The sequence below is a fragment of the Neolamprologus brichardi genome, chromosome 9, assembly GCF_056152115.1.
Source record: "Neolamprologus brichardi isolate AB-2024 chromosome 9, ASM5615211v1, whole genome shotgun sequence".
NCBI lineage: Eukaryota > Metazoa > Chordata > Actinopteri > Cichliformes > Cichlidae > Neolamprologus > Neolamprologus brichardi.
This window is the reverse complement of record NC_142112.1, coordinates 25206548-25221387: the sequence shown is the minus strand read 5'-3', so window position 1 is coordinate 25221387 and position 14840 is coordinate 25206548. Positions and strand designations below refer to the sequence as shown.

The 14840-nt window shown below is 41.2% G+C and overlaps 1 protein-coding gene across 13 annotated transcripts in view; it reads left to right on the top strand.

Annotated features, from left to right (window-relative positions):
* The window catches only part of si:ch211-285f17.1 (sickle tail protein homolog), a 120688-nt gene that overhangs the window by 59985 nt on the left and 45863 nt on the right, over positions 1-14840 (top strand). For 12 of the 13 annotated variants that reach the window (XM_006795081.3, XM_035909604.2, XM_035909603.2 and 9 more), the window contains exon 2: positions 13642-13928. In XM_006795081.3, coding sequence (XP_006795144.2) covers positions 13642-13928 — 287 coding nt within the window. Of the gene's footprint in view, positions 1-11961; positions 12086-13641; positions 13929-14840 lie in introns of those variants that run through there. The other variant, XM_035909606.2, reaches the window with a different exon arrangement.

Sequence of the window (14840 nt, the reverse complement as noted above, 5' to 3'; positions counted from 1 at the left end):
TGCAACCTTATGTCAACAACTGAACATCAGGGTTGTAAGGGAGGTTGACATTCATAACGGAATCAGTAGATTTTTTGCATTAATAGCTGCAGTGTAGGAGATTTTAATGACAAATATTATGAGAAATGCCCCTCAAAATGCAACTGGGCATGCTTGTATCCAGGATCTATTTCTCTAAAAATTCCATTTTACTTTATTTCACACTATTTTTAGATAAAAATAAAGGGTCGATGTAGAGAACATTTCATTTTGGAAGACTAATACATTTTCTGACCTTAACTAGCAAAATCGACCGTTCACTGACAGAAAGCATGTAAAACTTGGACAATAAAGTTGGCAGACTGAACCCTATTAAAAACTCATATACAGGAAAGTTCAAGCTTCCCAGAAGCTGTTCTAAGTCTCTAGAGAGTTCTTCATTGATAATTGCATCCTGCAACCTAGAGCAATTTCTGGCAGTTTAGCCACTAAATGTTCCTCTATCTTCCCCAGATGGTTGTTGTGCATTTTATTGCTGGGCAGGTGGGGAACAGTGAGGTTGTCATAGCCATTTCCCCAAGAAAACAGCTGCTCAGTGCTTGTTGAGTTGTAGGGTGGGGTCACAGATCCACAACAGTGTTGCCAGTGGCTCCATATTTGCATGTTCAGACTTGAAACAAAAGATCTGCACACTATTTGGCTCCAAGGAATAATGTCATTTTAAAACAGTTATACAAAAGGAACATTTGATCCAAAGAATCTTCCTCAGGCCTCATTCAAGAAGTGTGCAGGTCTTCCTCTTTTTTAGCAACACATTGTGTTTTTACTCAGGAACCAAAGAAAAAAACCAAACAAATGTTTGCCTGGATGTGCACACATCATGAAACCTTGAAAAAAAAAAATATATATATTCAGTATTACTCTCTGTCAGGCTTATGAAATTAAATGACTTAAGCTTTTGCAGATCCAGAAAATGTTGTTCTGTGTTTCTGGGATTTGGAATTATGTTGTTGTAATCTCAGAATCAAAGATGTATCCGTGTCACCAGAGGAAATTTTCCAATACAATTTCTTTGGACTATTTCGAGTACAATTTCTAAGGCGCAGCTGACAGCTGCATGCTTCACACTTGATGGCTACACTTAGAGTTCAACTTCAGCTTTTTTTCTGATAAAATCTGTCATGATGATCGGAAGGACACATACAGAAAAGAAAAAAAATATAAAGTGATCCATTTAAACATCTTTGGTGCTTTGCAGTCGGCGGTCCGTGAGCCTGCAGTATGTACAGTATCACTTCCATGGAGGTTATGCGTTACACAGTATGCCCCAGTAAGCTGGATTCTGCGCTGCTTTGATCAGGGTAGAGTCCCCTCACTAATCTGCTTGAGTTCTGGATGTTTGCCCAGGACACGTACACACATACAAACACTCTCGCAAATTGTGATTAAAAAAACAGATGTGAAGTCAAGCCAAAAAGAAGGAATAGTCTGAAAAAAATCAAATGGGGACAAAGTGACATAACACTCGGATGGCTGACTGCACATTTGCACGTACTTACAGTATGTGCCGGTTTAGGTTACTTAGATTTGATTTAAAGTTCACTACATAACATTATAGCACTGTGTCTATTCATCTAAGAGTACAGACTAGTCTCATGCTTTGTATTTACAGAGGTTATAACTAGGATCTAATGACGTAATGCACACCTGGGTTTTTTTAAAGTCTTTACTCACACTCAGCTGGAATAAAACTGGCATGATCTTTGATCCATATTTTAATTACAGCTGCGGGACACAGACAGGATTAGGAAGTGTAAATGCTTCTGTCATTGTTCCTTGTCTTTTTAGCAGCCGTTTAAAATCTCTTAATTGCTCTGGGCTTAACTGCAAATCTCCATGTCCTGTATTTAAGCACTAATAAACAGGTGGGAAAAGATGTTATCTGGCTAAAGCCGATGAGCTGAAATGGAGTGATCGAATAGTGAAGCTGGAAAGGGGAATGAGAAAGAAGAAATGGGAGAAAGGAGTTAGGCAAGGAAAGAGGAAAGGGGTTCTACTTGACTGTTTGCTATGGCCCTCCCTGCATTACATCACTGAGATGCTTCGGCACTGATGACATTGTTGAGCTGAGGAGAGGGTTGGTCCTGGAGATGATGTCATTAATAACCAATCAGGGGACTTGGGGGTGGTGGATGGTGGTAGGGTCTGGCTAGCTCCTTAGGCTGAAATATAAAGATCTCTGAAAATGTCTTTTCTCCCCTCCTCAAATCATCGAGCCTTTGTGTCCGGCGCACTTTTCCTGAGGTTATTTTTAGGCCTGTGTTAAAAATAATTTATATCAGAGGCTGTTTCTGCTGCTGCCACAGAGCGAAGGAGCGAACTGCAGTGGACTCTGCTGAAGAAGACAGACAGGTTAATATAGCCTTAAAGGATTTAGCGTGAAACAAATTAATAGTAAATGAAGTAACTGTCTTATGTCTGTCTTCTGGAACAGATGAGTGTCTTGCTGCACTCTTTTCTTGCTGGTGAGGCTTTTGATTCCCAGAAAAATTTGAGATGAGGCGGCGCAGGCTTGTAGCTACACTGTTAAGCTACTTTTGGTGTGGCCCTTATTTACAGACTAGCTCGGATTCTCGCCCTGTTTTGGGCAGTGCCGCACATATTAAGCACCAACATATGATTAATAAAAAGCGGTTATGATGTAAATACTAGCAATTAATTTGGAGTTGACACTTTGGCTTCCTAAGAAATCTAAATTTGTACTCTGTAGCTTGAGCTTTTAGGTCTGTTTTGGTCTTTGCTGCCTCTTGAAGTGTCTCTTTAGCTGTGAAGTGCTCTGCTGTGTCCACCAAGTACTTTCTAATTTTGTCAGTGTATTGCTTGCTGCTGTAAAGGGAGCATCTAATCTGTTTATCCGCGAATTTCCCATGGAAACAGATTTGAAACAAAGCAACAGGAACGCTGAAATCCCAGAACACTAAAGTTGCTGTCTGTGAAACCAAAACAGATGGCTGAAAGACTTAAAGCCCCTTTGTGAGTTCATCGCTAGGAGTGATAGCTTGCACGTTGCATGAAGTCATTGATCAGAGCACAGTTGAAAATCATTCGATGAATAACCATCTTCACTTTGCCCGTTGCGACTTTTTAAAGTTTTTATACTGTACAAGATGGCACGATGAAGGTCACAGGCCAAAACATGTTAGTCGAGTAATAAAGCTGTTCTTTATACTAAAAGTGGAGCTTGTATTATAAAGCTTTGACCTCTGTAGTGTCCAGTTGCTACAATCGCCTATTGTGCCAACAGTGTGAGCACTCAGGGAGTTTAATATAGTATCAAATCAGATTTAAATACAAATTACTTTCACTGTTGGGGTAAACCAATCACTGGCTGAGAAGCCTTTGCTCCCGTGACCTGATCCCGGCTTTTGCTTGTCACCACACTGTGGGAAAACTATTAAACTTTGCAGGCACTCACTTTTCTCCTGCTCTGCCATGGGAAAGCAACAGCATTTCATCATCCTGCAACCACACTACAATAAAGCTTGTGTTGTTTCTTTTCTTAATTCGCCTCACAGTTGACCACCTGAACTTTTGTGATCCCATAAAACAAAAAGAAAGTCTCCTCTTTCAACTACTGAAAATATTTACAATATGTTTTCTGTGGTAAAGCAAAAAACTATATATCTTCAAAATGACCATTTTAGTGAGGGGGGAAGAATGCACTTAGCCTACAGCATTACGGTTAAATCACCCTTTGTGCATTAAGGAATTCTCTCCGTCCCAGTGGTTGGGTCTTCCAGCCTCAGTACCTTCTGTTCCAGAGAGGTTTAAGCCTGGAGTCAGTCCACCACATGACTGAAACACATATACATACGTCAATACAGGAACACACAGCCACAAACACGCAACACATGGACAGCAGGCAGCAGGCTTTACAGATAAAGTCTGGGACAGAGGCACTAGTGTTCTCTGGATCTCAGAGTGACTTCCCCTCCAACGGCCCATTTCATATACCACCAGCACCTGCATCACTTATCGAGCTGATAAGTGATGCAGCACTCACCTCTCCAGAGTAGAAACCCTTTGCAGCTATTCAGCTTCACACAACAAGCAGGGACGGCACCGTGGTGCAGAGGCCAACTCACAGTGAGGAGGTTCCTGGTTTGCATCTCCTGGCTAGCTGTGGGTGCTCTGTGTGGAGTTCCCAGGGGCTCTCTGGCTTTCCTTCAGGTGCTTCCTCCTAGCCTGCATGCTGTACGGCACTCCGCAAGTGCAGTTAAGAAAAGGGACAGATTGCTCAAATTCAGTCAGATTAAAACTACCTTTGTAATCTGCATTTTTAAAATGTCGGTTAGAAACAACCTTTAACGCCGGTTATGCCCTGCTAGCATGAGTGAAAAACGGAGAAGGAGAGATATGCAGGGCAGAGGGGGAAAGTGAGGAGCATACGACTGGCTGGTTGCAAAAGTCTGGGCTCTAAGCTGCTTATCACTATGAAGAGAGTCAATTGCAGTGCAATCACTTTTTAATAAACTTGAGAGAGAGCTGGCATATTGAAAGGCGTATTTAAATGGATGCCATGTGCTTTCATTTGCTTAGGACTTTGCTGTACTCTAACTAGCGTATCTTCATCTGTCTTAAAATCTGAGTCCATCTAATAATCAGAAAAGAGTGCTTTGTCTCATCAATTTAAGCCTGTTTGTTCATAGTAATATATATATATATATATATATATATATATATATATATATATATATATATATATATATATATATATATATATATATATATATATATATATATATATATATATATATATGTGTGCGTGCGTGTGTGTGTTTGTTTGTGCTAATATGCTTGTGTGAGCTTTTGTATGCAAAAGTCACACATGCATTTCTGCTGTGTGCACTTAATGGTAAATGTGTTGACGCGGAAAACTTGCCAAAACAGATAAGAGATACCTTATCACCAAGCGCACAGTGTGAGAGAGGCCTGGCAATTTGACTTTTTATCGCTTCATGCATTTAAACTTGCTGCATCACTTATGACTTATGAACACTCTGTAGGCAGACTGGGCGTATGTGGCGAAGTTATCATGAGATGCCCAGAATTCAGCAGAGAAATGACATCTCTCTGTGTCAGGAGAAAAATCAGCAATGTAAGATTTTCATGGAAAAGCTGATAAAGAATAAAATTCGCATGCAATGAAAGGGCATGGAAAGTGGCGTCAGTTCCTTGCCAGTGAGGTATAGCTATGTCAAAAGATATTGAAACCCAGAGATCGAATCTGTGCTGCTTTTCGGATGATACCGAGCTCCAGTCACAATTGGTAGGGTATTAAACAGATGAGTCACGCTGGGGATCGGTTGCCATTCAATTAACTGCAATGAAATATTTTCTACCCCAGCGCACTCTTATCTCTTTATCCAGGAAGAGAGTTCAAGACAGGATAGTCTCCGGAGATTCGGATACAAAGAAAGGATGACTCGAGATTCAAAAGAAAAAAGTTCTCTCAGACAGGCATCAAGAGGCAGCATATACCTCCCCTCTGACTCATGGGTAGTTGTCCTCCTCCCAGTCGCAGCTGTTCTCAGCGTCTCCTCATCCCTCACCCTTGGGACGCCACCAGCCTCACCGTTGGCCCAGAGACTGTTGTCACGGGAGACAAGCAGATATCTGAGCCAGTGGCTAGGTTGACTTACACCTACTCTGGCCAGGAGTTAATGAAGTGTGCACGCTGCTGGCGTTTCCTGGCAAACATATGTGCCTACACATTTATAATTGTGCACACAGGCACACTAACAAACACACCAGTTCATTAAGCAGCTCTTACTGTCTTAGTTAATAAATGACAAAGACAGTATTATAAAACCTGTTTCCTTGTGGGTGCCTGAAAAGCTACACAAACACGCAGTCTTCTTCCTGTTCTCTCCGTCTCATGCTCAGGCACATGTAGGCGCTGTCATTTTCTCCTAATCACTACTCAGCATCCCAGGCGCACGTTCAAGAGCACCCCCTGGTGTGAAGAACATGCAGGGCATCTTAAAAGTTACCACAACATATTTAGTTAGAGAAGTTTGTTTCTTGCTTTGAAGTAGTCCTGATGTCTGTTAGAAAGTTGTAGCAGGTGGATGTGCCCATGAATGCAGCTTGCCAGTGAACACAGTTGTTAGTTTGAGCTGTCCTCTGAATGCTTTAGACGCCGTTATTTGAACTAATAGGCGTCCTCTTTCCATGGCTCTTTTCCTGGCCCCTCCCCTCCCCTCTTGTTTGCTTTGTTAGATGGACAAGAAGTAACAAAATGTGTGTGTGTGTTATCAAGGATTTCATCAGGTCTCAAGTATTATTTCATTTCACAAGAAACTAAGACCATGGCCTGCTTATGTCATAGACTATGGCTCTGCTCACACCATGTACTGAGATGCATTTTGCAGTGATCCGATCACAAATGAGCAGCTCTAAGTGTCGATGAAGAGTCTCAGTACTTCACTCTTGATTTTTTAAATTTGTCTCGGGCCACATGGTATGTTTATCTGATTGCAGCCAAATACTACTCAGAATTTAGATTACAAAAGAGATTACAAGGATGTTTACCTTGCTAGATTTGGCTATCAAAGAATATAAAATCATTCATAAACTACTATACCTGTGTGGATTCTTCCAACAGCTGTCCACTTATTCGTATTACCCACAATGCACGTTGATGTCAGACCTGACCTGAGTTAAATTTTATTGAAGCTGTAGTCCATTGAGATGCCATTAACTCTGCACTTCAGTTAAAGATCTGCGAGTCTCATCCACCACTTGCGATAAGCCATTCCACTTCAAGGTAGTGTCTAAGCAGTAAAATCGGTTTGCCATGCTTCATTGAGTCCAGCTACAGCAATAAGCTTTTCTTGAACGTTCTCAGCATATCCAGTTTGATAAATATGTATTTGACCATCACTTTGCAATGCTAAGCTGTCACATTCTCTGCTCTTCCATAACAGTTTTCACATCACATCCACTTTACCACACCGCTGCTACTTTTCCCAGCGCTGACAGCCACATACACACGAGACCAAATGTCTGTAACTCATATCTTTTGGCCGACTGCCTGTCAGGTTGGCAGCCCTGTCTGTTTATATGGCTTCAGCAGAGTGGAAAGTCTGGAAAGGCCAGAGTATCTGACTACGTACACTCAAATGCACACAACACCCACAGCGTCTGTATCTGTGCATACGCACGTGCATATATCTTAATTGAAAGAGAAAATTGCGATCGGAGCATGCGCCGCGGAAGTTTGAGTATCTGCTCGTTTGAGCTGAGACAGATGTTGTGGTGGTCTTGGCTAACAGGGTGAAGAGCAATGGTCATTACTAGTGACACGGCAGCTGGGATATGCCTCATTAGGTGCGAGATAGCAATGGGAACAAGTGTGGGAGGGTTGAGGGGGGAAAAAATGACAGAAAGGCAGAAAATGTAAAGAAAATAGAAAAATAACTTATATTTCTAAATAGAGGAATCTATTTAGGAATTTCTTTGTAAGTTGTAATACGTTTATGTTATATGCAGTGTTTAAATCCTCCACGATGGAGTGGACTGTTTTGTATTCTTAATGGGAAGGATAGCCAGAGACATTTGGAAAACACTGCTGTTTATTTACTGTAGGGTGCAATATGACAGGCCCAGTGTCCCGTATGGACACCACAGCTATGGGTGAATGCGCTTCTGCACACAGAGGCTTTGTGGAGCACTCCTGATTTAACAAGTCACGTAAACAAAGGCAAAGGAAGAAAGAGGACTGTATTACACTAGCAACAAAAACAACACATGTATACGATAAAATTATAGGATAAAAATTTAAGTTCTAATAAGTCATGAATTCCAGCTAGATCACAGATTTTCTTTCAAATATAACAGCCCGTTGTTCTCTGCAGATTGGTGTCATCCTGACCTGAAAATGATATAATCAACCCCTTGAATCAAAACAACAGCCCACTCAGCCACAGGATTTTCAAGGGAAGGCTTTTGAGTCACTTTCTTCACAGAGCCTCTCTGATTGATGTGCAGTTTCCTTGAGCCTTAAGCTACACTGGAAGTGGCATTCCTCCTTATGGAAGTAGTCTATCTGGCCCTTTCTCTGTATCAGAAATCATTTTGCATGTGTTGATTTGCCGGACAAGTTTTTGTTTTTCTGCCTCGTATCTGTAAAAAGTGAAACAGATACCCACACAGGAAGTCAGATATCCCCTGCATGCGAATGCTTGAATGCCTGCGTTTGTGTTCATATGAGTTAGTTTCGAAAAATGTTGCAGAGCTGCATTGCAAAGGGGTTTTATAATTCTTTGTCACTTACCTCCACGGAAACAGCTTATCTATCAGATCAGCAATCAGCAAGATTTCACTGTAGAAACTGGTTTATTTTCAGAAGGTCACCTCCAATGGCACTCGCATTAGCCCGTGACTGCAGCTTGGCAGTGTCAGTGTGCAGCTCTGGCTGTGGGTGGAGGACGGTAATGTGATAAGTGGAGGACATGGAATCAGCTGGTCTTAACAGAAAAGGTAAAAGTGATAGGAAAGCAAATGGAAAAACAAAATTTTAGTTTTTGACAATAACTATTTGGACTGTTTAATTTAATTTCCAGTACCGTGTAAAAGTCTTTAGCATCCTATTTATTTATTTTTATTTTTCTAGGAAAATGGGAAATAGTCTATAGAATGGTACGGTTTGTACTTAACAGCCTGAACTCTCTTAGACAAGCTTTCTTGTAAATTCTTTAAGTAGTCTTCGGGAATAGTTCTCCAGGCTTCTTGAAGGGCATTCAAAGCTCTTACTTGAATATATGGGTGCTTTTTGTCCTGTTCATTGTCAAGATGATCCCATATTGCTTCAGTAATCTTGAGGTCCATGCTCTGGGGAGGCTAGTCTAGGACTGAGTGTTCCAGTGTGTGTTTTTGTTTCCAGGTATGCCTCTACTTCATTCGCAGTGTGTTTGGTATTACTGTCATGCTGAAAAATGAAGCCATTCTGAATCAGGTGTATTCTAGATAGCATTGCTGTCTGGTGGATCAAATCTGATGGTGCTTTTCTGCTTTGATAATTCCATCAGTTTATACAATACCTCCAAGACCACTAGTTGAAACCACGACAGAGTCTCCACCTGCCACTTCTTTTTTTTTGGCCTCCTAAAATACACTTTTATGTCTGTTAGACTTGTTTTTGGTATTTGTCATCTAAAGAAATGGAAAGTGTTTTTGAGACAAGTTGCTTATAACAAAGTGCCTGAAGATGCAATTTAAATTTGGTTCTTTGCTAAGATGTCTGTCATGTGTAGACAAAACACTGGGTCATTCCTTCAGCATGGTGCCTTTTTTATGCTTGAATGATTGATAGGTCAATGTTAAGTGACTTAAAGATATATTCCTCTCAACATGGTCAGGTACAAAGGCTGGACTGAGCATGAATGAAGAAGCAGCCAAAGTCTAAAGAAAAACTTTGAAAGACCAGTCTCGGTCTTTGGGAGCAAACTGTAAAAAGATGAGGAATGGCTTTTGAACTGTGCTATATATCAATACGTTCATATTTCAGGTCACTGCCACTGTAAAAAAAAAAAGAGAGAGAGAGAGAGCGTTAGCCATAGCTAGTTGCCTACCAGATCTCTATCAGTACATTTAATTCAAAACCAAAAGGTTAAAATTCTAAGAGGATGACTTAAGGGGTAAAGTAAAATAAAATCACAAAACACATTAAAATTCAGACTTAATGTTCAGAATTTGTGCAAAAGAAGAAAGAAAAATGAAGAAATGAACCCAGGAGATGTTGAGGTAAAACATTTGTCTTGCCAGTGGCTGAATGAGAAGTCAGAGGAATTCATGCATGTGTGTGCAAAATTTTATATTAGGCCAACTGGCTAACAGATGACACAGCACTGTTATCCCTCACCACTAGCATGGTTAAAAATTTAAAGTGGGTCGTAATCATTACACCCCGAAGGCAGTGTTTATTCAAACAAGGATTTTTTTTGTCTCTGTAATAGTCTTAATGACTTGTTAAAATGGATATTATTACAACATTAGGAGCCTGACTTACTGTAATCATATTTAAATGAGATCCTCTGTGTATGCATGGCTCAGTTCCACATGAAGGATTAACTGATATTCTAACTCTGATAAGTTTTACATAATAAAAATGCTTTCAGATACTCGACAGTGGACCAGAGCGGTTACGTGCATCACCAGTCATGTCTTTAGGGCATTTCTACAGGAACCCTACTTTTATTGCACACAACAGGGCTTTGTATCTAACTGCGTAGTTATGGGATAGTAATAGTAGGGGAGAGTGGGAGTGTGCACAGGGATACATTCCTCCATAAATACGTGACGGCGAGAAAGTAACTGCAGTAACAGTGGGACGCCCCTGCTCCTTGTAAGACCTGGTGTTCATGCACAAGTGCTTCGTGTTGTCTTTCAACTGAGAGGGCCATCATTTAGTCAACATGGCAGCTGTGAAAGAGAGAATTACACTCTTGAGCCACTGGAGTGAGAAGCAATTGACTTGAATATCCCCTGTGACATTCTTAAAGAAGCAGGTCATTTTTTTGGGGGTCTGGAAAGCTGTCAGTAAAGGAGCGCAGGATGTAATTGTTGGTTTGGAGGAGCTGCTTTAATTATGTGTTTGGTTTAGCCGAACTGACCTGGTGGTTGCTTGGGATGATGTATGTGTCATTGTCCTGACTGAAGAATTTTTCACACACGAACACTGATGTTACTGAGATGGCTAAGCTTGCAACAAAGCTAGTTTTAGTGAAGCAACTTAGTGCTCATTTTGTCATTGCCAGCCAATAAAGGCTTTTAAATAACATTTTACTGCAAAGTTAAAACAGCAGGCTGCATTGACTCACTGTTTTTCCTACTTATCTGCAGTCACACTGGATGAAAATACTTCATTTGCACATATTTCTTTTCACACTTTGACTCAATGATTTCCCTGTCTACTGGCCGGCTAATTCTGACTTTTACAGCGAAGCGTCTGGGCACATGGGTGGGTGAAAGCAGACAGAAAGTGGGTGGAAGAAGCCTCGTCTCCATATGTTAGACATTAGAGGTCAGCTGCCGCATGTTTGTTCGTGCGCTCGGCCTGGCAGTTTCAGTTACACGGCCCACAAGCTACGCTATTGATCCCCTCACGTCTTCTGTTAAGGTACATCAACTTTTGCCTTCCTCTCTTACATTTAGATCCGGTCACTTACATCAGCAGCTGCAAAGAAATGACATTGGATGTATGTCTTCCCTATCCCCCTGCTTTAAAAAAAACAACAAAAAAAACCCCCCAGACACACACACACACACACACGTATGAAGCCAGCGAACGTATTTGCACAAAATGTTGTGTTGCTGTACAGAAGCTGAAGATCAGGAGCCAGCGTGAGCCTCTGGTGTCTCCTGAGAACTTCCCAGTTGGAATCAACACTGCCTGCAGGAGTGATGCTTGTCTTATTCTGTTTTGCTGATCAGATAACTCGATCACATATTAGCTCGCTGCCACAGTCTGAGAGACGTTTGGATGTGGCTCAGAAATAGGTTATGACACATTTGGATGCATGCTAGCGTCTAGTGGGCCTCTCAACAGGGACGGAGAGCTAAACAAGAGACAGCCTGCAGACAAAGTCTTGATAAAGAACAGACTCTGTCTGTGAGAGCATGTATATGTGTTTGTGTGTCACAGGCTGTTTGACACCTCTCTCAGTGTCCAGTTTTAAAAAGATTTCTTGATGCTTCTTGTCAGTATCTTCTTTTGTAGTGCTCTATATACCATTTGCTTTACACAGTCTGTGACCAATGCATGGCAGCAACAGTAGAGCTTTTAGCTCTAGGGGTGAGGGTCTAGTCACTCTCTGTCCTGGAATGCAGTTGACTTTCTAAATCCCCACCAGTCTATCCTGGGGCTGTGGGGCAGGGCCTATCTCAAGCCCCCTTTTCCATGTGAGCCATGTCTGGAATCTCTAAGCAAGCAGTTGGCTGAGTCCCCCGGCCTCGCTTTTTCACGGGCACTGAGCGCGTTGATCTCAGAGCGCGATGGAAGAAGAAATTGCAGATGAAGACAGAGATTGCTCACTTGAGGAAGGTAATGAGCTTTGTGACATGAAACCAGCAAATGAATTCACATCCTTTAGAGGGTTTGAGTGTGTTTTGTCTGCTGAGTGTAATTTGGTTAGCAGTGGGGGAAACTGTGTTTGGCAGTTAAAAATAGAAATTGGAAATACATGAGAGGTCTTGCTGCTCTGAACTTGAGCAGGGTGGGAGTGTGGGTGCGCTGGTGACGGGCTCTGAGCGTGACGCACCACCGCACGATAATTATGAAAAAATTAAGCCTGCCTTTTGTGCTTAGTGATGAAAGCAGTTTTATGCTTTGCAGATAGAGCAAGTTAGAGCAAAAGAGACACAACTCTAGATTGAAAGAAAGGTGGAAAGGATGTAGTAGATGCTGGAAGAAAACAAGCACTTTTTTTTTTTAGATACAAATTACTCCAATAGTTAAATCTCCGAAACTAGTTTAGTCCAAACATGTCTGAGAAGAAGACGAGAAATTGCCTTTTCATCTGTGGCTCACAGCACGCTTTCAAGCTTTCAAAGAAAAAGACAAGAAAAGCTGCGTTAAGCAACCTGCAAAATAGTGGCAAATCACTCGAAATTTCCTCCTTCAGCTGTTGAAGAGCTGAACTCTGTAAGAGGTCCTTTATTTTCCGTCATTACCCTCTGAAAGGTACACATTACAGCTCCAGCTACCTGTCTACAAAACAAGGCAGCAGATCAGCTTGCTTTATTGCTTTCCCCCCTCTTTTCCACAGTTGAAGAACCGCCTCCTTCATTCTCTTCTCTTCTCTTCTCTTCTCTTCTCTTCTCTTGTCTTCGTGCAATGATTGATTTAAGACATCATAACAACAGTACAGGGCTGTGTTTACCTCAGTTCCACGCCACATAAAATATGTGTCTTCTGCGTATTTTTAACATGTGATAAAAGGGTAAAAAAAATGTTCCTGGGGCTGCTTGCTTTTCTTTTATTCTGTGAACACATGGAATATTTGGGAACTCCACATGTGCAGGTAGCTCCTCTGATATTCATTTATTTATTTATTTTCATTCCTGAAAAAGTTAAAATGATTGCACCTGGCAGCTTCTGCTTACTCCCCCAGTTTTATGAGGCACTTGATGCATAAACAGATGCTCTGGATATCGTCTCCGAGTTTCTCCATTTGTGCCTCCTTCTGTTACTGGGTTTCCTTGTGTTTCGTAACGGAAAGAAACCTGAACAGCTGTTTCAATTTAGCGTTTTCATCTTCAGTGTTGTGTCTGTCACATTCAATCCAGGATTTACTGCAGAAATTTAAAACTGCATGAATATGTAATGAAGTGTGTATCAGTGTTGCTAACAGTCATTCAAATATGCATAAAATGTTTGTTCTTCATATTCACACACAGACTTTGTTATACCAGGAAGAGAGAATATTATTTATTTCCTTTTCACAAAGTTACAGGTGGCTGATTTGCACTGACATGCCCTACTTTTGACTTATGGAAGAATGACATGCATGCACACACACGCTCTTGATGTCGAAACGTGAGTGCGTCACATTTGACCCCTTTTCTCTTTGTGTGTGTGTGTGTGCGTCCCTTCCTCAGAACAAACCAAAAGCAACCTAAAGGTAACGTCCCCAGAGGACGCTGAGCACATAAGCCGCAGACAGGCGTCCCCAAATGGGACTGCCCCTTCAAGAGGGGACGCCAAAGGCAGCCGCACAATCCCCCGAAGGCACACTTTAGGAGGAGCTCGCAGCACCAGAGAGATTCTGGCTATGCAGCCGCCAGATATGGACAAGAAGAGGGAGGCCTTTCTGGAGCATCTGAAGCAAAAATACCCCCACCATGCTTCGGCGATCATGGGTCACCAGGAAAGGCTGAGGGAACAGGTCAGTAGGCTGCAGAAAGATCATCGTGTGTTATGTTGTTCGACCAGGTGCACCTGGTTTGAACATAAAAAAAATGAATAAATAAACAAAAACTAGACCTCTTGAGATTTCAAATGCTGGGAAGATCTAGTGTCCTGGGCCAAGGTGCCAGCCACAACTTCCCCAAGTTTGAACCCCCCACAGGTGTTATGCATTGAGCCACTATACTTTCTTTCTATACGTTCTTATCTGTGGAATAAATAAGTGCATTAACAAGCATTTCAGATCCTATTTTTTAAAAAGAAATCTTCTCTCAACCTTGTTTTGAGCTAAATTCATCTGTATGGTAGGTGCTGTTGCTGATGGCACACTTAACAGTTAAAGAACAAGACGTTTTCCTCTACTTCACAAACAAACAGCTTTACTGACTAAGTCCGTCTACACATACAGGGAATTGGGCTCTGTTATTTTCATTGCTCTCAATGTACTTCACAGAATATTGAAACGGATAATCACAACATGTATAGCATATTAATTTTGATACGTACACAGGTGCAATGCGGTGCAGAGTGAAAAGATGTTGGAATAAATTATATACATCATGACTTGGCAGTAAATATTGTCAGTAATAATATAAAATTTATTTGTGTACAGTGATATATAGCTATGTACTTATCAATATAGTACATACAGGACATTTTAGCTGAACTAAAAGAAGATAGTAATACTGTTTTTTAGAATTGCATTAATCAGACTGTATTTAATGTTGCGATTTAGTTCAGTTCATTACAGCACGACCATATTCAACATGATAGTGCAAGTTAGGTCAAAAAGTAAATAACTAGTTTCCACAGAATTAGGTATAAACAGATATGAAAATGCCTTTATCCAGTCTTGGAATAGATAGTTTTCACTTCCTTTATAAACTGCAGT